Source organism: Aegilops tauschii, chromosome 1, assembly GCF_002575655.3.
Source record: "Aegilops tauschii subsp. strangulata cultivar AL8/78 chromosome 1, Aet v6.0, whole genome shotgun sequence".
NCBI classification, from domain to species: domain Eukaryota; kingdom Viridiplantae; phylum Streptophyta; class Magnoliopsida; order Poales; family Poaceae; genus Aegilops; species Aegilops tauschii.
In genome coordinates this window covers 61,530,867-61,555,148 of record NC_053035.3, presented here as the reverse complement: position 1 = coordinate 61,555,148, position 24,282 = coordinate 61,530,867, and the positions used below count along the sequence as shown (strand labels likewise).

Genomic DNA, 24,282 nt, shown 5'->3' with positions numbered 1-24,282 from the left:
GTCCTCACACTAGGACATCTGCCGTGATAATTCCACGACAACTCACTGTTTTGGGATCTAACTTTGCAATGTTTGGATTAAACATTTTGGCCTCAGCAGGGCACCCCACACCCTGAAGTGTTATAGGGAGGGCACCCTCCCTGTCCATAGCTCGTACGGTGTTTTGGGCACCGACCTGCTTGGTACTCTATTGAGAATGTGAATGGCAGTTTTAAGCGCCTCCATCCATAATCCCAATGGCAAGTTGGAATAACTCATCATGATTTGCACCATATCTATAAGTGTACGGTTGTGACTTTCAGCTACTCCATTTTGCTGAGGCTCGCCCAGCATTGAATACTGGGCTACTATGCCAGCCTCCTGCAAGAACTTTGCAAAAGGTCCAGGGACTTGGCCATATGGAGTGTGCCGACCGTAGAACTCTCCCCCATGGTCGGACCTTACTATCTTTATTCTTTTATCATGCTGATTTTCAACTTCAACTTTGAATATTTTAAATTTATCCAACGCTTCCGATCTTTCTTTGATTGGATAAATATAACCATAACGAGAGTAATCATCTGTGAATGTTATGAACGAGTCATATCCATCCACACTTTTCACCGGAAATGGTCCATAAATGTAGGTGTGGATGATTTATAGTGTGCCTGTGCTATGGATTGCACCTTTTTTTATTTGTTTTGTATACTTTCCTTGAATGCAATCTATGCATTGTTCTAAGTCTGAGAATTCTAACGGAGGAAGAATTTCACTTTTGACTAATCTTTCTATTCTCCCCTTGGAAATATGGCCCAAGCGACAGTGCCATAATTTCGATGAGTCAAATGTTCTCTTTCTTTTCTTTTGTTCTTTATTCGACTCGGAAACATGTTCTTTCACATTGCATATAGAATAAACTTTTTCACAAAGTGATAACAAATAAAGCTCATCGTGTAGTAAAGCATCACCCACATAAGCATTATTATACCATATGGCACACTTGCCATGTCCAAAATAACATAATTATCTTTGTCCAAACATGAAACGCTAATTAAGTTTCTATTACATGAAGGAACATAAAGAACATCTCTAAGTAGAAGCTTGAATCCATCAGTTAACTCCAAGGAGATGTCGCCGATAACTTCAACTTCCGCTTGAATTCCATTTGCTACTTCAATGCCTCTTTCTCTTCTTAGCGTAGTCCGGGTCGAATGGAATCCCTGTAAACAATTTGCAACATGAACAATTGCTCCTGAGTTAATCCACCAAGTAGATTTCGAAAACTGTGTGTACAAGGATTCATTAACTAAGGAAACAATGTTGTTACCTTGCTTTGCCATTAAGGACTTCAGCCAAACAGGGCAGTCTTTCTTGTAATGCCCAGTCTTCTTACAGTGGAGACAAGTGTCTTTGTCCACTTGGAAAGGCTATTGCCGACGCTGATGCTGATAGGGAGCTTTTCCTTGTGGCTTTGAAGGAGAACTTTTGTTGTTTTGATTGTAATTCTTTTTCTTGTGATCCTTCACATAGTTGAGTGAACCACCATGTCAGGCTTTGAGTCTGTCCTCTTATTGGACACACATTGCTATTGTCTTTTCAATGTCCCATGTTCCAGGTGACATATTGTAGTTTACAACAAAAGTTTCAAACTCCTTTGGCAGTGAAGCCATGACCAGATGGACCAGGAGATTTGGTTTGATCTCTAGATCCTTATCCATGAGCTTTAGCTTTGCTGCCATATTGCTCATCCTCAGGATGTGCTCTCTTATTCCATGACTACCACCTGTGTAGCGTTCTGTCACCATTTGCTCTAACACCTGGGTGGCATATATCTTTGAAGAGCCAGTGAACTGGCTCTTTATCTTTGTAAGCAACTCCCCTGTGGAAGTGCACTCTGCAATGGAGCCCACAATGGTGCTCTCAATTGTATTCTTTATAAATGCCATGCACTTTTTGTTTGCATTGACCCACTTTTGGTTTTCTATGATGTATGACATCTCCAAAGGAGCATAATCCCCCCTCTTTTTACCCCACGCAGCATCATCATCAGTGGCCTCTTTTACTGGCTCTGTAGGTCTGACCGGCTGTGGTTCATCCACAACCCAGTCCAGCTCAGCACAGACAAATGCCAGTTCAACTTTCTTCCTCCACTCAGTGTAATTGTCACCTCTGAGTATTGGAACATCTTTTAGGCAACTCATCAAGTGAAAGCCTCCTGAAATCAAAATTTAAGTGACATCAGTATAACAATCATATGCATTAATCTAACGTTGGTCAAATTAAACATACAATTGTCTATGCAATTAAATCTATATTACCGTGGGCAAAATATTAGAAATAAATGCACCTTTAAATTTTAATAATAAAACATGATCATGTTATTAACAACGTTGGTCATAAAAATAACATAATCATATTCATTTTAATAATCACTTTAACATGCTCTTAAAACTTAATTCTATCTAAACTTTTATTTTCTTTGTAAAAGAGCATTAAGTATTTACATAGCGGAAAATCATGAATAAAAATTCACGAACTTTTACTCTTTACAGAAACTTTTTCTTTGACCGAATAAAAAATCATGAACTTTTTAATTTTCTTTATGAAATTCATGAACATTTCTTTTTCTGGAAAAAAATCTTTGGATTAATTTGAACAGAAAGACTATATAAAAGAAAAAATATATTAGCCAGCTCCAGGCGCGGGAAGCCCGCAACGGCCCACGGCCTGCACCCCCGCGCGCTCTGCCACCCGAGCCACTGGGCCTACTGCGGGAGAGAGCGACGTGGCCCATCTCCTGCGCCCGCACTGTCGACGCCGGCCTCTGCCACTTTCGGCCCAAAGGGCCCGTGGCCAGCTAGGGTTTAGCTACTGGCCGTCGGATTCAATCCGACGGTCCAGCGCGCGGATCGAGCGATCAAAAACGGGCTCCAGCCATCGAGGGGAAACCCTAGCGCTCATCCCCCCACCCCGCGCGCCTCTCCCTGTCTCTCTCCCGCAGGCGGCAGCCTCGGCCACCGGCTCGGCTAAGTCCGACCGCCGGTGACGGCATGAAACCACCGCGCCGCTCGTGGCCTGCTCTCCTTCCTTTCCCCCACGCACACCGACGTGCTACCGCGCCGCGGGAGCTATTCTTTTTCTCGACGCTCGCTCTGTCCCGCGGCGGATAGGCTTGTGCGCCGGTCGCGCTGTCGGATCACGGGTTCCGGCAAAACCCTTAAGGTTCGAACACTGGGGTGCGCGCGAAGATCTCCTCCCTACCGATCCACGCCCTAGCTCTCTAAGATCTCGCAGACGAACTCGACGAACTCGCAACACAGAAAGACACAAGATTTATACTAGTTCGGGCCACCGTTGTGGTGTAATACCCTACTCTAGTGTGGTGGTGGTGGATTGCCTCTTGGGCTGATGATGAACAGTACAAGGGGAAGAACAGCCTCCTGAGGTTGAGGTGTTCTTGTGTTAGGCTAATTTGTGTGGGTGAGATGCCTCTGAATCCGATGCCTCTACTGTGGTGGCTAGTTCTACTTATATAGGCCTTGGTCCTCTCCCCAAATATTGAGCGGGAAGGGAGCCAACAACGGCCAATTTGAAAGGGGACAGCTAGTACAGCTTATCCTGACAAAAGCGGTCTTCGCCTGCCAAAGGCTCTGGTGGTGACACCGTCTTGGGCTCCATGGTGACCTCTGTCTCGCCGTCCTGCTGGTCTTGGTCTTGTTGCACCGATATGGAAACCTTTGCTTGACGCCTCGGTACTCCGCGCCTGCGCTTGCCCCCTTGGCACCAAAGAGGAAACAAGGACGCTGCGCGCGCTGGCGCCCGCCTGGTCTCGTTCATCATGGCTCACGTCACGAGGACCTCGCGAGGTTTGCCTTGCCTTGATCTCTCCGCCCCTCGTGAGCCTGCCTGGCGAGGCCGCTCTAGAGGAGGTCTTGCGTCGTCCGCCTCGCGAGGCTTGGCCCCTCGCGAGGGTCTTGAATGCCTTGTCGATGAAGATGGGCCGTACGGGCCTGCTAGCTCAGCCACGCCATGGGCCGCAGGCAGGCAAGTCTTGGGACCCCCGTTCCTAGAACGCCGACAGTAGCCCCCGGGCCCAAGGCGCGCTTGGGCTTGGCTTTGAGGCGAAGCCAAAGGTCAAGCACGGAGCGCCGCGGGCCCCAAAAGCCTGCGGCCTCGGTTGACGCGTGGCGGTTGATTGGACGTGGGCGTCTCCGCTTCCCCACGCTGCCTTGGAATCCACCTGGCTATGCGGCCCCCTCTACCTACATAGTTATTCCTCCATCGCCCGTGCCTTGTTTCCCCTGTCCCTCTGCTTCCTCGAGACCCTGATCCTCCTCTCCAATCCGACCTGCACTCCGCCCGCTTCATCGCCATGGCGCCGAAGCAAGTAGACAAGGGGAAGAAGCCTCTGTCTTCGCCAAGTGCGCCTCCGGCCGCCGAGCCTGCAGTCGGCCGACCCTTGGTGCTCAACGACGAGGCCATGGACAAGGTGCATCCCATGCTCGCCACCAGTTTCAACGAGTGGGGGAAGATGGTGGCTTGGCCTGCGTCCCGCGCTCGCATTGCTCAGGCAGCCACCGAGGTCCCAATCTTCATCGATGCCCTTTGGGCAGGCCTGATTCCTCCTTTCTCCGCCTTCTTCAACGCGGTGCTTGAACATTACCAGATCCATATGCTACATCTCGACCCCCAATCCGTGACTCTCCTCGCCGTCTTCGCCTTCGTGTGCGAAGCCATGGTGGGCATCGCTCCTTTTGTGGCCCTTCTCCGCCATTTCTTCTCATTGCATCTGACTGATCCCCGGCAAAGCTCGGGGTGCGTGAGCTTCCAGGCCGTGGCCGCGACGGCGGGCACGGGGATTGACTTCGAGCTTCCTCCATCCGCGAGCGAGTTTCGGACACGGTGGGTATTTGTCGACGCCGGTGTGCTCAGCCCTCTGCTTCACGCCCCGTCAGCGCCTGCCGTTTCCCACTCCGGCTGGGGCCACGAGAGGCTCGCGAGCCCCCGTCTGGCTCAGGCTGAGGAGGCTGAAGGACCGCGGCGTGACCGCGCCGATGGTGGTGAAGGAGTTCGTCAAGCGCCGGGTCGCTCCACTTCAGCACCATTCTCGCCCGGTGTGGACCTTGCTCAGCAGCCAGGACCATATGAGGTTTCAGGAGTCCGGGCTCCCTCTTGAGGCGCGGCAAACAGTGCTCAAGGTCTTGATAGGTGTCCCTTCGCCGGACGACATGCCTGGGAAGAGCTGTCTGCTGTACCCATGCACGAACAAGGCTGAATTTGCAGCGAGCATGACTTCCTTTGATGAGTGGGGGCTGCGCCCGGACGACCTAGTGGGATCTCGCGAGAACCCTGTCAACGTGGCTCCCCTCTTTGTTGCTGGCGCTAAGCTCGCCCCAAATGTGGATGCAGGGGGGCGAGCGCCGCCGGAGGCTAGCGGCACGAGTGCTGATGTGCGGATGCCGCCTGGGGCTCCCGGGGCATCATCCCCAGGATCTCGTGATTCTGTGACGTCGGTCGCTGAGATGAGGCAGCACGGGGCTCCCGAGGCCGAAACTCCGGAGGCCTCGGGAAGTCACGGTGAGACGGCGCCCGACTGTTCTCCGCAGCCAGGCACCCCTGAAGTCGTTCCCTCGAGCACTTCTCCGGTTACACCCCGTACTGGCCGCCACGTTCAGTGCTTCGGTCGGCTTTGCGTGGACTTCGAGGAGCTTCGCAAGAGGAAAGGATCTCCGAGCGGCAGCGGTATCTTCGGGCCATTGAAGCGACGAAAGTACATCGTCGTCGACGAGTAAGTACTGCACCTCGTGATTTCTTGATTGCTGCTTTTCTCCCTGACGCTGGCTCTTTAGGACCCCCTCGGCCAGGGCCGTTGAGTCCCCCGAGAAGCAACCCCCGCCTTCTTCGGCACCCCCGTCGGCCTTAAGCATCCCGAGCCTGCATGCCGCGCCTGGAGCCGAGCCGGTCGAGGGGGTGCGCTCGCCTTCATGGCGCTTTGAATCTGCGGCTCCGTCAACCTTTCTCCACGGCCTAGCTTGGAGCTTGGCGGGCGTTCCCCGGACTCCTCCTCTGGTCATGGACAACAACTGGTTGGCTTCGGTCTTCAGATCCTCCTCGAGCAGCGGGCCCCGACTGCCCGGGGCCCCTCGTGAGGTTGGGTTGGTGCCCAGAGCGGCACCAGCCCCCAACCCCCTGCGGAGAGGGGGTGCGCCGCTTCACGTCCCGCCTGCAGCCCCCGTGGCGGAGGACGAGGTGGGCCGTGCGTTGGAGTTCGAGCGCGGGCGGAGCGTCGTCCGTCATGAGCTCTTCCTGGAGGTAATGGGCGCGATGAGCCGACTTGGTGAAGAACTCGCGGGTGTCGACTCGCGCCTTGAGGCTGAGGGTCTTCGGCTGGTGGAGGAATGGCGTAAGCTGAGGCTGGCCATCAACCTTGGCCGCTACCAGCATGATCTTGATAATGCGAAGGCCGAGGCGTCTCTCAAGGTTTCCCGTGAGGCTTGCTCCCGAGCCTTGGAGGAGGCTCGTGAGGCTGACCGCCGTCGCGAGGCTGCGGAGAAGCGCGCGTGGGAGCTCCACGCCTGGAGCACGTCCCTCGAGCGGCAAGTGGAGGCGCGCAAAGCCGCCCATGCGTCGCTGAGGGGGACGCCCACCGAGGAAGAGGAGGTCCGGAAGCGCGAGGAGGCGCTGGCTCTGGAAGCCGTGGAGCGTAGCCTCGAGCTTGAGCAACTAGAGACGAGGGAGCGTCAAGTTGCCCAAGCGGAAGATGCCGTCGGGGCTCGTGAGGCCAAGGTCCAGGAGGAAGTCGACCGCCGGGTGGCCGAGGTTCGCGTGGATCTTGAAGGTTGGCTCGACCTGAAGCTGAAGCTTGCGGGAACTGAGGCAGCGGGAAGGACCGCCGCCCTTAGGCCCAGGTTAGATGAGGCGGAGAGGCGTGAGGAGGCCACGTCTGCCGCTCTGGTCACGGCGCAGGCAGACTTGGCCTCCGCCCGCGCCGAGCTGCTTTCTCTTCGGAAACGGGTTGATGACGTCGAGGCCGTCGCGCAGCAAAACAGGGAGGAAGTGCTTCAACGGCGGACGCTGGAGCGCGAGCACGCCCCCATGCTTCAGGACCTCCGGAACAGGGCTAATACCGCTCTGGGCAACATCTGCGACGAGAATGCACCGCACCCCCACTCGAATGACTACGCCAGTCACCTGAACTTCTTCTCCAACATGGTGACGTGCTTGGAAACCCGGTCTGATAGGGCTCGCCAGCTTGTGGAAGAGAGAAGCCGGGGCCTGCTCGGGTGCACGTTCTCCTGAGTCTTCAGCCATCTTCAGAACTCCTTCCCCGACTTCGACTTCGATGCCGCCATTGCCCTTGTACCGCAGGCCATTCGTGGTGACCTGGCGCAGTGGGTGGAGGACAACGTGGACGCGCTGGTCAGGGCCTTCACTTCCGAAGACGAAGCGGTGGTGGTCGCGGTAGACGAAGGTGACGTGGTCAATGATGGCGATGGAGGCGTCGCTGAAGGTGGCGACGATGCCGGCGAGGACGGCGACGATGCGAGTGACGCGTCCGAAGGCGATGCCGCGAGCGACATATCCTGCTGATCTCATGCTCCCCTACTGTTTTATCCTGTATGCAAAAACCTGGGTGTGGCCCTTAAAGATTGTGAGAGCATTTTGAGAGGGGGAGCCCCTCATGTAAACAAATCACAATTTTTACTTTGTTATACCAAGCCAAGTGTGCGCCTTCATGGATCCATGAGCCTGGGGGCAAGTTTTGCTGCTGCGGCTTACCTTGGCCGGGGCGGCCCCGAATCGATTCGCAAGATTGAGAGTTGCCGCGGAGCTCCCGAGAGGCCTGCAGATCCACCCGAGCGGGCCTCGCGAGGATCTACCGCCAACCAGCGCGCTTGGTGCGTGTGCCGCGCCCAGCCCGGCTCACGAGGGGCCCGCGTGGGGGAGGCAGCGAGCGCGAGCTTCCGAACAAGGCAAAAACCGGATGGCAAGAAATTGCTCGAACGAGAAAAGGCACCCCCCGCGCGCATCGATAAAAACTCAACTTCAACTTAAATCCAAATCCAGAAGGCAAGGTTACAGAAAAGAGATCCAAGCAAATGGCCCTGTCCGGCACCTAGTCTAGTCTTCTTGTCTTCAAGTCTTCTCACCAGTGCGGAGCTAAGTGCTACCACTAGGCGTGGGAGGGAGCCCCCGAGGCCCGAGGGCGGCTCTCCGGAGACTCCGGGGCGTGTACAGCCCCACTCATTATTACGTGAGAGTGTCACGGGCGGCGATCTTCATAGGCACCGGGCCTTCTTCACAGGTACCGGCCTTGCTTCATATCGCCAGGCGAGGGGCCCGCCTTGCGCCGCCCTCGACCACCTTTGAGCCGACCGGCAACCAGGACGACACAAAGGGGGGAAAGGGGACGCCAGCGGCGCCCTCGGCGACCACGGGTCCTCTGCCGGGGGTAGGCTTTTCAGCACCTCCCCAGCAGAGGGCCTGCCTCCGGGGGGGACCTTGCTCCGTGCGACGCGGCGAGGGATCTGGCTCCCAGCTTCTCTCCTGCTGCCCCGAGCGCAATCCTCGTGGCGGGAGGGAGGTCGCCGAGCTGGGGCCGCCAGCCGCTGTGGTGACCTGATTCTCCTGCGACCCATGGTTAGCGTAAACTTGCTCCTGAGGGAGTAGTGGTGCCCTGTATCTGTCGTCGATGGTGCTGCTGCCGGGGCTCTCCGGCAGCTCCCCGAAGGCTTCAGCTCCTAATGCCTCCTCCTCCCAACCTGGCCCGAGGAACGAGCTAGGGTCGTCCTCCGGCGTGTACTCCTGGTCCATCATGCGGGGCACATAGGCCTCCGGGGCTGTCACCCCGAACACCTCGTCGTAGTGCCCCACACTACACGTCGCCTGGCCCAGCGCGGCGTCTTGAGGATGATGGCGCGACGCCTCGCTGGGGCCATGGGGGGCAACGCTCGTGCCCATGTTCATCGGGGGCGGCGTGGGGGCAACGGGGCCGCCGGCCGTCCTGGTGTTGATGAAGCCCCCAGGCCACCCGAGGGCGCGTGGTTGCGGCGAGGCCCGTCGTGAGGCCCAGTAGCGGCCCGGGAAGGGAGCAGATAGCAGAAAGGCGGCGCTCGTGATGCCGCCGCATCCAGTAGCTCGGCGACACGTTCCAGCAGTGCGTCCGGGCCGCTCTCCATCAGCCGGCACCGCAGCAACTCCCGCGCCACCGTGAGCGCGGCCCGCATGTTCGCCTGCTCCCGCTGGGTGTGTGGCGTCGTTGCTGCGGCGTGGCTTGCGGCCCTTGCAGCGGCTCGCGCTTGTCGTGGAGTGAGGGTGGACGACGCTTGGCTGCGCCGCCCACGCCCCGCAGCGTTAGGCGGCGCTCGTGCCGCCGGGAGCGCGGGGTTGAGGTCTTCATGGGCAGGTGGCGCCACCCGGGCTAGCCAGGCTGCCCAGCGGTCGGAGTCGGCCCTTGGGTCGCCGGACATCGGGGCCGCAGAGCGTCGGCGGGTCGATCGGCGGGGAAGAGGCTCCGGCGCACCCCTACCTGGCGCGCCAAATGTCGGATCACGGGTTCCGGCAAAACCCTTAAGGTTCGAACACTGGGGTGCGCGCGAAGATCTCCTCCCTACCGATCCACGCCCTAGCTCTCTAAGATCTCACGGATGAACTCGACGAACTCGCAACACAGAAAGACACAAGATTTATACTGGTTCGGACCACCGTTGTGGTGTAATACCCTACTCCAGTGTGGTGGTGGTAGATTGCCTCTTGGGCTGATGATGAACAGTACAAGGGGAAGAACAACCTCCTGAGGTTGAGGTGTTCTTGTGTTTGGCTAATTTGTGTGGGTGAGATGCCTCTACTGTGGTGGCTAGTTCTACTTATATAGGCCTTGGTCCTCTCCCCAAATATTGAGCGGGAAGGGAGCCAACAACGGCCAATTTGAAAGGGGACAGCTAGTACAGCTTATCCTGACAAAAGCGGTCTTCGCCTACCAAAGGCTCTGGTGGTGACGCCGTCTTGGGCTCCATGGTGACCTCCGTCTCGCCGTCCTGCTGGTCTTGGTCTCGTTGCACCGATATGAAAACCTTTGCTTGATGCCTCGGTACTCCGCGCCTGCGCTTGCCCCCTTGGCATCCAAGAGGAACACAAGGACGATGCGCGCGCTGGCGCCCGCCTGGTCTCGTTCGTCATGGCTCACGTCATGAGGACCTCGCGAGGTTTGCCTTGCCTTGATCTCTCCGCCCCTCGTGAGCCTGCCTAGCGAGGCCGCTCCAGAGTAGGTCTTGCGTCGTCCGCCTCGCGAGGCTTGGCCCCTCGCGAGGGTCTTGAATGCCTTGTCGATGAAGATGGGCCGTACGGGCCTGCTAGCTCAGCCACGCCGTGGGCCGCAGGTAGGCAAGTCTGGGGACCCCCGTTCCCAGAACGCCGACACGCGCAGCCGGCGAGCCGGCGACGGCGTCGGACGCAACCGCGCCGCGTCGCGCCACTCTTTCCCCTTCCCCTTTTCTTCCTTAGACAGAGAGAGAGATGCGAGGTCGAGCCCTCCTTTGCTCCCCTCGCGCCACCTTGGACAGAGAGAGAGAGAGACACAACTGCATCCTGCTCTGCTCCACTTCGACGACGGTGGTGCTGTTGCCTCCCCTTCGCCGTTGACGCGTTTCCCTTAGCGGAAGCGCGCTGCCGTCGAACGGCGTGGCTGTTGTGCTCTTTGCCCCTTTCGAGGTAGGTTCTTCGTCCCTGTCGCCTGGGCTTGCCGACGCGCAACGGGATCCAGAGGAACAGGCGCGGCCTTGCGGCGGCGCACTTTGCCGGCGAGGCCCGAGGCCCTTCTCCGGTGAAAACTTTGCCCTGTCTTGTTAGGGTTCTTTGGGAAGGGATTTACTTTTCTTTGTTGTACCGAAAATCTTAACCCAATCTGGCTGATACCACTGATAGATTGTTTTGGATCAGGGTACGCTAGATCATCCGGTAAACCTACCTTCTGCTTGTCCAGACGAGGAACTCCCGGTGCCGGCCAAGGTGACGGTGGCCGGTGATGGCAGAGAGTGGATGGCGGCGGTGGTGGAACTTCCCGTGAGCACCGTGCTAACCCTAGATCGGTAGGGAGTGTCGGTGGGGAATATTGTGGCAGCGATTAACCTCGTGGCTCATGCCCCGGCCCCCACCTCTATTAATATAGTGCGGGTCACAGGGGCCCACCAATCATGGTTTGGTTGGGCGCCCTCGATCAGGGCGCGATGCAAGGGCCTGTTCGACCCGTTGGGCTCGAACGGGAGAGAGAATGTATTTGGAAAATGTTAAAGGTGTAATAGAAAAAATGTAACTGATGTATACAAGAAATATATAATATGTAGAAAAAATAGACATTCAAAAATATATGTTAAAAATGTTAATAACATATTTAGATTATGTTAAACTTGTATAAATAATATGTTAAACATGTATAAAAAATGTATCGGGTCTATAACAAAAATGTACGATGTGCACACACAAAATTAGACATCAAACCATATCTTTAGAAAAATGGTTAATCATATATATATATATATATATAATGTTAAGCCTTTATTAAAATGATTTGGATTGTACATAAAAAATGTATCATGTGTATAAAAACAATAGACATTGCAACATGTATTTGAAAAAAATGTTAATCTTGTATTCTAAAAATGCTAAACGTGTATTAAAAAATGTTCTTCACGTGTACAAAAAATCTAAAATGTGTAACAAAAATGTAGACATTTGCTTAAAAAACAAAGAAACGAACAAAAGAAAACCGAAGAGAAAAAGGAAATACGAAAACAAGAGAAAAACTGCATAGAAAAGAAAAAGAAACAAAGAAACCCAAAACAGGAGAAAGAAACAAAGGAAACCATTGAAACACAATGGAAAAAAGGAAGAAAACAAAAAAAAAAGTGTGAAAAGCGAGAACGAAACGAAGAAAATCGATGAAAAACAAATTAAAACTGAAGTTATAACAAAAAACAGAAAAAACTGATGAAAAACAAAAAGAATCGAAGAAGGAACAGAAAAATGAAAACTAAATAAACACTTATCAACTTTAATGACGCCGATGTTCCATCACAACATTCTCCTAATGATGTGATATCGTTATTAAATGATGCTCAAGCGGCGGTGGAAGTGGTGGAGGTTCGGTGTCGACACATGCATTCTGGTCAGCTTCATCTTGGAGGCTGCGGCGACGTAGGCGACGCTCGTCTGGTGGAGCTACTGCCGATGGTCGAGGCATCGTCGGCAGTCTGCGCCATCAGGCTCGGGGTGCTCAGGGGGAAACCTCAGATCTGGGTCTTTCGGATCGGATGATGATGGCGTTCTATCGCTTTCCCTTCTGGGGGCATCGTTTTGGAGCAAGTGCTGGCTGGAGGGATGGTGGAGCGGTGCTTCATCTCACACATTGATGGCGGCGGAGATCGATGGCATGGCACTGTGGAGACTCGGCGTCCGATGCGCGGAGATGGGCTCGCGCAGGAGGAGGTTGCTGTCTGGCGTCATGGTGACGTCAATGGCAGAGTGGCCAGACAAGGTAGAAGCCTCAATATGATCTGAAGACCTGTGGAAGATGGCGGCGACGACACACGAGTGCGTCTGACCGGATTGTGCCCTAGACCCGGTATGTGGCTCGGCTGGGGCTTCCGAATGAGTTTCGGCTTCCGGCTTTTGATGTTAGGCTTAGGTGAGTGGTTTGGGTAGTGGCCCAGCTAGCACCCCTTCATCATATTGGATAGGAGTAGCGGCATATGTTGCCAAGATGATGGATTCAGGCACATTGTTGTAATACTTTGTACGGTCCTTGAGAATAATCAATAAAGTGGCCGTATGCATCTCACAGATGCAGAGGCCGGGGGTCATCCTCCTTTTCTAAAAAAAATGATAACTCATGTCTATGGTTAGAAAACCTTAATCATCTTTAATCAGCGAGCTAGTCTAGTAGAGGCTCACAAGGGACATAGTGTTTGTTTATGTATTCACATATGTATCTGAGTTTCGGTTAATACAATTATAGCATGGAGAATAAACACTTATCGAGAATAAGGAATTATGATAATAACAACTTTATTATTGCCTCTAGGGCATATTTCCAATAGATTTTGCTGCAGAAATAGAGCAAGAAGCTACAAAAGCGCGGGTTCCGCCTTCCTTTTGGGTGGGCCATGGGTGTAAGAGTCCGACGTGTCTCGTGTCCGGACTTCCACAACCCCTCGCCCTCCCCCCGGTTTGGTTCCAGTTTGCGGGAAAAACGTGGTCCGGACACCGGGCGGACCGATACAGAACCGTGTTGGATGGGACGTATGCGGGCGCTTTGAGGGTTCGTGTTGGAGATGCCCATACGGAAAGGTTTTACAGAAACGGTTGGATTTTCTCTTAGTAAGTACAAGGCCATATTTATTGCAACATGTATAAGTTGCATTTGGTGTACACATTGTGAAATTTGTTTTTAGAGGAAAATATAACGATGGTTCAATATCTAAGTTTATTGTTCCGTGACAACACATGTACATTCAACTAGTATATCTAAAATTGAATCTCAACATAGGCCCTATTTGTTTGAGAAATCCTTTTCTGAGCTTGGGCTCATCCGCACTCGTTCAGAAAAAAATTCAAAACAAATACTAGAAAAATTCAAAAAAATCCATTTTTTTTTCCATGGTAGACAATTTGATGCGCGAGGTCCGCCGTAATTTTCAAGTCATTTGGACAACTGAGCAATTCTCGGCAAAAAAGACAAATTCAGGGTTTTTTCTAAACGGGTGCAGATGAGCCTGGGCACCGAATCGCTGCACTCCTATTTGTTTGGACTTTTGTTTTAGCAGCTTTTTCATTTTGGTAAAAAAAGCCAAAAAAATCTTTTAAATAGGTGTTATTTTTTTTGCTTAGACTTTTCGCTTATACCATCATATACCAATATTGATTTATAAGCCAAAAGCGAGGCAAAAAGACCCTATTTAGGAACATTTGTGTTTTTCTTGTCAAAGTGAAAAATCTACAAAAGCAAAAGTAAAAGCGCAAACAAACAGAGTCATAGTCCCCTAAGTCCTACTATATATAAGGCTATAGTAACTCACAAATAAACCTAAGAATGGACCTATTACGTTGCATTATCACCTTAAATGGAGCACCGTTTGATCACCACCTCAAGTGGTAAAGAGAGATGTTTCTCAAAACCGCAAAACACTACGTACATAGTAGCCTTTTTTCACTTGAAGAAGGGGAACGCATTGTAGTGGCGGTAGAGTGCGTCTAGCCGTCCGCTGCCCGTGCGACGGTAGAGCTCCAACCTGCTGCCGCTCCGTAGGTCATACCGCCACAGCCTTCTCCATTTCACTACGAAAATGAGCTCGCCGCACGCGCCGGCGAAGTCCACCGGCGTCTCCAAGCCGCACAGCATTACGATGTGGGATGCCCACAGGTCCTCCACCGTCGCCTCGTGCACGCGGCGCCACGCCGACGCCGCGTCCATCAGCCACACGCCATGCACGCCCTCCACGTTGTCGTCGTGGGGTCGTATCGACGTTCTCCTTTCGCTGATGTCAAATGCGCACAGGCGGAGCTTGCCGCCTACCGAGCCCAGCGACAAGTCCATGCGGCCCTTGGCATCCTCCGCCAGCGGCGGCTCGCGCAGCACCGAGGCGCGGCGCCGGGCGGCGTCGTAGCGGAGAATGTGGCCCACATGCCGGCCGTCCCGCCAGCGCTGGCTCAGCCAGTAGAAGCACGTGCCGGCGTGGACGCCGGGGGACACGGCAGGCAGGCAGCGGGCGGCGCTAGGCGCGGCGAGCTCCGTGGTGTCCCACCTGCCGGAAGCGGATGAGAAGGTATCCACCAGCACGCGTCGGCGCCTGCGCCGGACGAGGAGGACGACGGTGAGCGCGAGCCGGCCGGTGGACGCGTCGAAGTTCCAGTGGAGAGCAGAGTTGGCGGCGCTGGACGACGAGATGGTGGATGGCGGGAGGGCGAGCCAGCGGTTGGCCGCCGGGTCGCACACGTAGTAGCGGCTCCGGCTGCGGCATAGCAGCAACCGCCCGTGCGACGCGACGACGGAGATGCCGAGCATCGGCACGGTGCGCTCGAAGAAGAGGACATAGTCATCTAACGGCGGCGGCGTGGGATCCTCCATCACCGTGGAGGCCAGATCAGAGGAGACGGGGCCATCCATAGGTAGATTCGACAGTTCAGCAGGGATATCATCGTCGTCTACCTCTTCAGGATCGGCATCGCCAAGATCGTCGGCGCCGTCGGGGTCCAGGAGTCGAAAGACGGAGTCGTCTTCGGCAGTTTCAAAGAGATCGGGCGTAGGCTCCAGATTCTCGCTGGGCGAGGGCGGGGGCGGCCGGGCGGGGTCCGTGTACTTTGGTTGGACTGGCACGTTGACGGGTACGCGGTCGGCGGGGTCGACGGCGACGAGCGTGACGTGGGTGAAGCCGACCTTCCGCCGCGGCTGGATGATGAGCGCGTGCGGGCGGTCGTCGAGGAGCGGGGGCGGCCGCGGCGAGAGGTGGCGGCAGAGGAACGTCGCCTGGGAGAGCACGGTGCGCCACTGCCGGCAGACGGCTGCCAGGCGGTAGGCGTCCTTGGAGGGCAGGCGGTATAGGATCTCGGAGACGATGCCGTCGTCCAAGTGCCAGTCTGGCTCTTCCTGGACGTGTTTGTCTTTTGATAAAACTGAACGTTCTTGTCACTTTGCTCCGCATACGTTCTTCCAGAAAAATTCATGCAGGATGACTCGTTCAGTCCTTCATAGACCATCAGTCGTTCATAGCATCATCGCCGGTGCCTTACAGTGTCCATAGCTAGCCCTTGGCATCCCCATCAGATTAGTAGTAGTTCAAAACCATATTACAGGATACTGGGATAACCAGGCCCCATGGCACCGCCAATGACTAGCAACCACTCTCGTTGCCATCTAGTCTGACCATAAAAACGTTGGCGAGCCCGAGGTTCATCCGGCCGATCACTTGCGAGGCCTCCCTCGCTTCCCACTCTTCTTTCCACCTCGTCCCGAGCTTCCTGCTTCCGGAGGAGCAGCGCCAGGGCCCCCCTTCTTGGGCCGGCCTCTGCCTCTGCCCCTGCCCCTACCGGACGGCATTGGCTCCGGAGTCGCCGTCTTGGCCCCCCTGCCTCTGCCTCTGCCCCTTCTCGTAGACTGCCCGCGGCCATGGCTGCCACACTCTGCCTCCTCGGGCACTTCTCCAGTCTCGTCCTCGTCTTCTGGTTCTGCATGTTCCAAGGCTTTCTTGCGCTTGTTGGACCGTGCATTCACGGTGGGAGATGCCGCCTTGGTGACCTGCTCTGCCTCCGATGTCTCTTCTTCTGCAGTGAAACGGTTCAAAACCACCCATGCTTAGGCCTCAGTTTGGGATGAAGCACTAGAATCGGATGGAAAAAAAATCAGGAAGCTGTAAGCTAAACAGAGCCCACTATATTCAGTGGAAGGGTAATGTTGTCGGACATCGCACCACTGCAATGGACCTTGACTACTTCTTTCACACTAGTGGGGTCTCTGTTTTCTGGTCTGATAGCGAATAGCATGAGATCTGTGATCAGTTGCCCAAACCTTGGTAGGAAGGGGCTGACCAGCAACAACATGGCACAAGTGCCGGCTTATTCGAGTGTGAGAATAAGATCCAGAATTTCGTGCATCGTAACTGCTGGTGCTTGACATAGTGCCAACATAAGAAGGAAATTTTAAGACAAAAATGCAGCAAGCGATTGACCAATTGTTGAGCTGAAAGGATAGCAGTGGAGAACATCGATCTACTTAGGGATCCTAATGTTGAGCTGAAAGCATTATGATCAACATTAGCAGGAGGAATACTTGATGTCAAAACCAGTCAACATGAATCTGTGGTGGTCACTGCTGCCTAGATAATTCTATCGTGAACAGGCCAAACCCGATAATGACCAACAGCCTACTCGATATTTTTCTAAGCTAAGCTTGGGCCAGCTTGAACTAGGCTTGAAAAGTGTGGCACAAACCCAAGATGGTATGGTAACCTGTGCATCATGTAAGATCATATTTAAATAATTTAGGGGACGTCATTGAGATATAACAGCAGAATTTGCAATTCATGCTTTCCTAGATTTCTACAAGGACCCCCCTGGTGCCGTTTTCAGAAGTTCTCAACCTTGGAGCAGCCGAGACGCATAAGGCCACAATCATAACAGTTCCAAACTCTACAGATTAAAACTATGCAGGATAACTGTTGACAAGATAGCTAATTAATTTTACTGGACAAGAGAGTATAAAAAATTAATATAGGAGGAACTAAGTCAGCAAGACCACATAGTAGACCATATACTAGTAAAAATTCCAACCATGCTACGAGTACACAAATCCAAGAATTAACATGTTTTAATGGATTTACCAGTTACCAGGCTGTTTTAAGTGGCATAATCGGCTAAGATACCATTTCATAGACTGCAACACATTTGCAGATCACTAAATTTCAACCAGAAATTGGCGTGCAGTGACGTCATTAAATTGCTGCCCTATGTATATGTGATGGCATGGTTGTACACTGGAGGTGCAAGAATATATGTGCTATTGCACATTTGCTGATTTACAGATGCACTTGCTAATTTATAATTGTTGGTTCTCGGTACTGCACTATACATCAATTTCAAGTTTTGATCTTTCTTATTAGTTGCTTCCTTTTGCACTTTATAAAACTTCTGAATTTCATGATGAATCTGCATGTTATGATTTCACTATCATCCTTCTAGCGTATAATGTTCATGATTGCTTTGTATTTAACTGTTTAATCTCATATTACAAGATTCGAGATACATGCATCATATATATGTTTTGATGACGTCTGAATATAAATATACAAATTGAGAACTTAGATAGGAAAACTGGCTACAAGGATGATTACTGTACAATCAACACAAGGAGAACTTAGATAGGAAACCTGGCAAGTACCTGTTTCATCGACTGCGGGATGTTGGCTCGTATATGTATTTGGTTTTCCTTTCCCATTGCGGCGCGGAGGAAAGTAGAGCTCTTTCGTGTTCTCTAAAAAAACCAAGCAACAGTTACCTAGTTTCAGTATACTGGATATACTGGGCAAGGATAATAACTTCTTTTGCAACAGACCAAGCAAAACTAGAATGATTTGCCCATCAAATTTCAAAAGAGTTTGCAGACAAATTGAAGTTTAATACTATGCCATCGTAAAAATGGATAAGAGAAATGCACACCTTGAAAGATAGCATCAGCATCACCATCAAAAGTATCCAGCTAAGACAAAAGTAATAATACATATATTAGACCATGGTAATGAAAGGAGATATAACAACACATTGATATTACGGGGTATAGTTAACTTAACTAGTCTCTTCAGTTCTCTCTAAAAAAACCAGTCTCTTCAATCAAGTCCTCTAATATTCCCGTAAAAAGGTACTGAGTAAACTAGTCACATTCCTAATCTTGGGTGTTGAAGCATCTTATTGTCAATCTAAGCACTAGAAGACGTGACAACTGATAACCGAAGAAAAGAGGGAGGCGGGTATATGAGTAAATGGCACTTTCCAAATTGACAAACAATTTCCCTAAAAACGTTTGTGGATCAATAATTCCAAGAGATTTTTTCTTTCATGTAACCTCCTGAAAGTTAATTCCTCGTCATTAGCATGTCTCATTGATGACCTAGTGTTATGACCGGCATATTACGGGCTTAGCCCACTTAGTTGTGGCCCAGTTTATCTTATCGTTATTAGGGGCTTAGCCCAATTATCTTATTAGGAGGATTATATAAACTCGTGTAAGGACCCGTTTTGGGATTAAGCAAGAAGCAATCATATTTGCTCGGCTTCCTTAGGGAGCCGGGAGACCTAACCCTAGCCGCCGCCCCTGCGCTCTCTCTCTCTCGCGCGCACGCAACGACGGCGCCCCAGCGCCGGCGACCACGCCTTCCTCCCCGCCATCCCTCCTTCCACCCCTACAACCTGAGACCACGCCCTGGTAGGGATCCGGTTCCTACCACCTAGCTCTGTCACTAATATTAATATGCTTTGACTCAGTTGTTTAGGAGATGTTTCATGCATGTTAACAGACATAACTCACTAGTCACTACATGACCCAAAGTCATGCTGCTGATTTATTCAACTCGTTTCTTTTGTTTAGCATCACAAATAATTATAACAAATTGCATTAAATTTTAATCTATCCATAACTTGAAGCAAGTAAACAGCTCGTGCATGAAAGCCCATTTAATTACCTGCTCAAGCTTACCACCAACATTTGCCCTGTCAACAACGATCAGAGACATCCCAACTCCACAACCAACACTGCAGAAGTATTCTGAGCTTAGTATTGAATAATAGTATGAAGAGAGGATGCGACTATACTCACATGCTGATTTCATGCAATTACCTTGTAACATGCATTCCTTCAAGAATGTCAACCTTTTTAGGATTTACAGATGACCTGTTACATCATATAATGCACAACACTAGCTGGTAAGAGAAGTTTAATGGCTGAAATCTCGAAGGTTGCTTGTATTTCGCATAGTATTAGCATTTTAGATAGATTTACTTTTGTGTTAGGCCATAACCAAGCTCCCCATATTCAGAATGACCCCAACTTATGCAAGAATCATCTGCACCAACAGTGTGGTGCATGTTACCAGAAGCCATGCAGCGGATGTTCCAACCGCTGAAACAAACAAATCATCTATTAAAAAGATAAGTGAGGACTATTTCAACAGGAAGCTGATTATGAGAATAGCTAAACAGCAGAGTGTAGCCATCGAGGGCACTGTTCATCACTATGGTATTTCACAGTTTGCAAGGAACCTTAAATCCATGACTGGCTTTGGATACATCCACTCATCGCCTGAATTCTTCACCTTTCCCCACATATACAGCTGCCCGCGACCTAAAAACAAAACCAAATGACCAACGATTAATTAAAATATAGCAGTTATAAATATTCCAACAGTATGTTGGTACTGTTTCAAAACTTTGATATGCTGGTGCAGCTACTGCTAACTGTCCTGAGCGGTGCACTGTGTTTGTGGCCTCGTTCTTAATAGAAATGGAGCTTGGGGGGTAATATTGCAGCTGTGCCACACAATCAACAGAACACAAATCTGATTGACAAAGTGCAAGGTATAGCAACAATACTATTTCCATTTGCAAATTTTCATTTTACTATTTTCCAATCATATGTGATACGAGATCTAACGTGCAGATGAAAAATAGGATGATTCAAGAATCATGTCATATGCCTCTTCTGTAATGCAACTAGACTCAAACATCATAAATAGTCAAAAGAAAATAAAGAATGCATTCTTCTTCCTTAGTTTAGATAAATATTTGCCCAGAGTGATATATGACCATCGCTAAAACAGGACAATCTGACTTGATGCTCATGACATCAAGTGACCAGATATTTTCATGAATAGTCTTGCTCTACAAATTGCTGAGTGCAATAAAAGAACCTGCTAAGGTATTTGATTGCACATCTGAAAACACATATCACTGCCTCTTCAGCCGCATCTGGACCCTCTGTTTATAGCACCTCACTTTAATGATAATAAAAGGCTCTTGCATAGTCCATCCGTTCTCGTTTACATGGTGTCCTTGTTTTTTTATTTAACCTTGACCATCAATTAGACCAATAATACGTCATAAAGTTTACTATTTGATTATTTTTTCAGTAATGATACAAATTTTCGTGGCCCACAATCTATGTTTCATTGGTCAAAATATTGGTAAAAGTTAAATATTGAAATACATGGGCACCATGTAAATTGGGACGGAGTGAGTAGGAAATAATGTATGGGCAGTATAACAGGAAAATCAAAGTGACAGTGAACACTCATACGATTTTTTCCTTCAATTGAAATAATTCAAGAGCAATATTATCAGAAAGCACCTTTTAGCTCAATTTTCCGAGTAGTAACACGCACAAGAGAATACACTTAAAAGGCAGCAACGTTTAACAACTTTTAGCCACATGCATCATGCATGCAAACACAGAAAAACTGCCAGCATATGATACAATAATGTTTGGCAGGTGCAGGCTTGATAGGTTTGGCTGTGCAACAGGCTAGGTTCCATTGCTAACTCAATCGCGTCCTCTCACTTGGATGTTGGATGTTTGAATTGTATAATCAGCTCACCAAGACATGCAACACAAACATAACTAAATACCAGCTTAAGGTACAAGGTAAACTGATCACAAGAGCTGTTTGATCCATATGTGATCCGGCCAAAGTGTATTCTCAAGAGTGCCTTTTCCTATTATAGTTTTCCATATAGCCCAAGCAATAAACTAGTGTAGTAATTTTATCCCAGAGTAGCATGATAAAATAGCATGTGCATCAGACATATATGCATCATACCACCAGCAGTGCAGGCAGAACTTGCAGAACCAGCTGAGATAATATCATTGGGACCAAGGATATTGTTCTTTTGAAATATTTTTACAAGGCGTGGTTGCCACTCATCCTTCTGTTCATTGTGGCCCAACCTACGCAATAAGAAAGTGGACAGGTGAACAATATAGGATATATCATGAATAAAATGAGAGACATGGCAAGAATAAGTTACCTTCCATATCCACCAAAACCCCAGCTGGTAAAACAAACAAAAAAGGAACTATGTGAGAGAACATAAATATGTGACCTGAAGGAATCATATTTATGTATACAGAAAGGGACTTGATACAACATGTATAGAGATACTAGTGGTCATAACTATCTGGATTGTAACAGTGTCAAACTAATGGTAGAGAAGGAACATACGTGTAAACAAAGCCACTTGAATCAGCTGCAACTGCACATCCAAGTATAGCAAAGGTGTTAAAGTGTTGATCCTGAAGATTCAAATTAACAAGAGAAAGAAAGAAAGAAAGGAAATGAACCTGTATGATTTGTTCCACATGCAACTTTGACAACAGTGTTCCCAGATAATGCAGCTATTGCCCTGGGATGGGGCTGGGGATCATACACTAGACTTACCGATGAAACTTTGGCATTATACTGTAATATCATAAATCAAATCACAATTACTGATGATTGCAAACTCAGTAGGTGCAATATGTTACAGAGTAGCAATCAACCTCATTGTTGCTTCCATGACCAAGTTGGCCGTACTGCGGAAGACCTGCTGTCCTAAATAGCACAGAAGAATAAAATACTGCTTCAAAAATTGACGCACAAGAACAACATCACTAACTAAAGCCAAAGCAGATACTAATCAAAAGATGTTATCATGAAAAGATGATCAAAGTCTTTTTCTTATTCTGAAAGATGAAAGGGGTTGTTAATCTTTAAGTTTCATAGTTTCAGCAAGGCCATACAGTATTGAAGAGCCCTCGACTGATGACAGCCAGACAGTAAAGTCAGCACCACAAACAGCATTAGTCACTTCAGTAACAAGGCAGGGGACTGGCGACACCACAGTTCCTGCAGAAAATTTAGAACAACACGGAGTCAAGTACAACTCAAAAACAACAGCGGGGTAAGAACCAAACAGGAAAATGAGCTGCCCACATGGTCATATTTCCAAAAGAAAAAATGTCAGAACTACCCCATCGTCCTGAACTATGATAAGCTCTGTATGCTCAAGTATATGGTTTCGACATTTCAATGTCACCCAAAAAGGTAGAAATGTAAATCAATCATTATAACATGGGTACCAGAAAAAATTGAAATGTCTGCCACATATTGACAAAGATTCTAAAAATAGGTGACACAAGAACACACATGTAGATTATAGTACTAATGTCTCATCAAGCAACCCACTGGAAATGTCAAAAAACTTGAGTATGCTCCAAGCAGATGTTTCCACAATTTCTCCAAGCACAAAGTGAGTTTTAAACACAAGAGTTGCCTTTGGTGCACTTCTAGTTGTGTCACATATCAATCATAAAGATAAAGAAGAAGGCAAGGGTATCAACCAGTCTTCAGGGAACCGGTCCCCAATTGTCCATATTTGTTGTCACCAAATGCAAAGGACTTCCCTTCGTCAGTTACGACCACTGTATGTTTTCTTCCAACACCAGCAGCAATTATGTTATATCTGCAGAACTGACAACTGCTAATTAGCATTTTGAAACATGTCGAGAAAACATATAACACCGTTGGATTATGTAGTCTAACTATATTGGATGGTATATATTCATGGATTCAACAATGTGATACAGACCTATTTTAAAAAAATAAAATGAAGGGCAATGCAGACGATTATCTTACTTTGATAGTTCAGAAACAACAGTTGGCAGGTTACGCAAGAGAGTGTCCCCATGTCCCAGCTGCCCATTCTGCTAGATATAAAAGGTGTTAACCAAGAAGCCCAACAAAAATTAGGAATCGAATCATACTTATACCTCATTTCGACCCCATGAGAAGCAACGGCCGTCAGCACTCAAAGCAACACAGTGGCAAGCCGCTGGCAAGCAAAATGCAGGAATCCATTAGTAAAATCGCCATGACCATAAATCGATTCTAGCACTTAGCGTCATTCCACAAATTGTATGACCATCTACCAATCCAGGCATTTCCGCACATAAACTGAGCGAGCTCCCATGCATCCTCACATTAGATGAAGAAATACAGTGGAGGAAAGTAAGGAGTTCATCTCGGACGCGGAGGAGGGGAGGAAGGAACTCACCGCAGCCGGAGGCGACGAAGCGGATGTCCACGCCCACGAGAGGGCGCAGCCGCGTCGGGGACACCAGGTTGCCTCTGCCCTCATGCCCTCCCTTCACCTTCCGACCCATGATGTCGAAGCGCACCGTGCCGCAGTACAGCAGCTCCCTGCCCCCAGCCTCTGCCGCCTTCTCCTCGCCTCCCGCGGCGGCCACGGCGGCGCTGGCCGGCATTCTCGCGGCGATTCCGACCGGAAACCCTAGCTTCGGTGGGGCGGAGGCGGAGACTGTGGAAAACAAGTGGAGAAAGGGTTTGAAACAGAGTGCGGTTCTGTAGAACGGAACTTTTCGCGGGGGCGTTCTCCTCTGTCTGCCGGCTGCCCTGCCGCAACGGTTGTCTTCTTTTTGAACCAGCGCAAAGCCAAGCGCTCATACATACGTACATACATTTACTCATATAAATATACACATACACATCCTATCTCTATGAGCATCTTTGAGACTGAGTCGGCATATCATCTTGAGATTTACGAAATTACCGTAGACGCCTTGTTGTCGACGGAAACGTCTCCTCCCACTGAAAACGCGTCGACAGAAATCCAAAAATAAATTCAGGAATAATGCAAGAACCAGGACTTGAACCCTGGTGGACTGAAGATACCACTGTCCCTCTAACCAAACAACCACATATTGATTCGCCA

At 50.1% G+C, this 24,282-nt stretch overlaps 1 protein-coding gene across 1 annotated transcript; it reads right to left on the bottom strand.

Annotated features, from left to right (window-relative positions):
• Positions 1-15,677: 15,677 nt before the first annotated feature.
• LOC109736609 (uncharacterized) lies at positions 15,678-23,964 on the bottom strand. Its single transcript, XM_020295824.4, has 17 exons — positions 23,605-23,964; positions 23,321-23,382; positions 23,187-23,254; positions 22,892-23,013; positions 22,292-22,397; positions 22,052-22,103; positions 21,854-21,971; positions 21,735-21,765; positions 21,541-21,564; positions 21,333-21,460; positions 19,780-19,861; positions 19,520-19,639; positions 19,358-19,411; positions 19,203-19,272; positions 18,184-18,223; positions 17,906-17,998; positions 15,678-16,293 (listed from the first exon to the last, which is right to left on the bottom strand). The coding sequence occupies exons 1-17, from the start codon at positions 23,813-23,815 to the stop codon at positions 15,935-15,937; spliced, it is 1,740 nt and encodes a 579-aa protein (XP_020151413.2). The 5' UTR covers positions 23,816-23,964; the 3' UTR covers positions 15,678-15,934.
• Between the last annotated feature and the right edge of the window lie 318 nt (positions 23,965-24,282).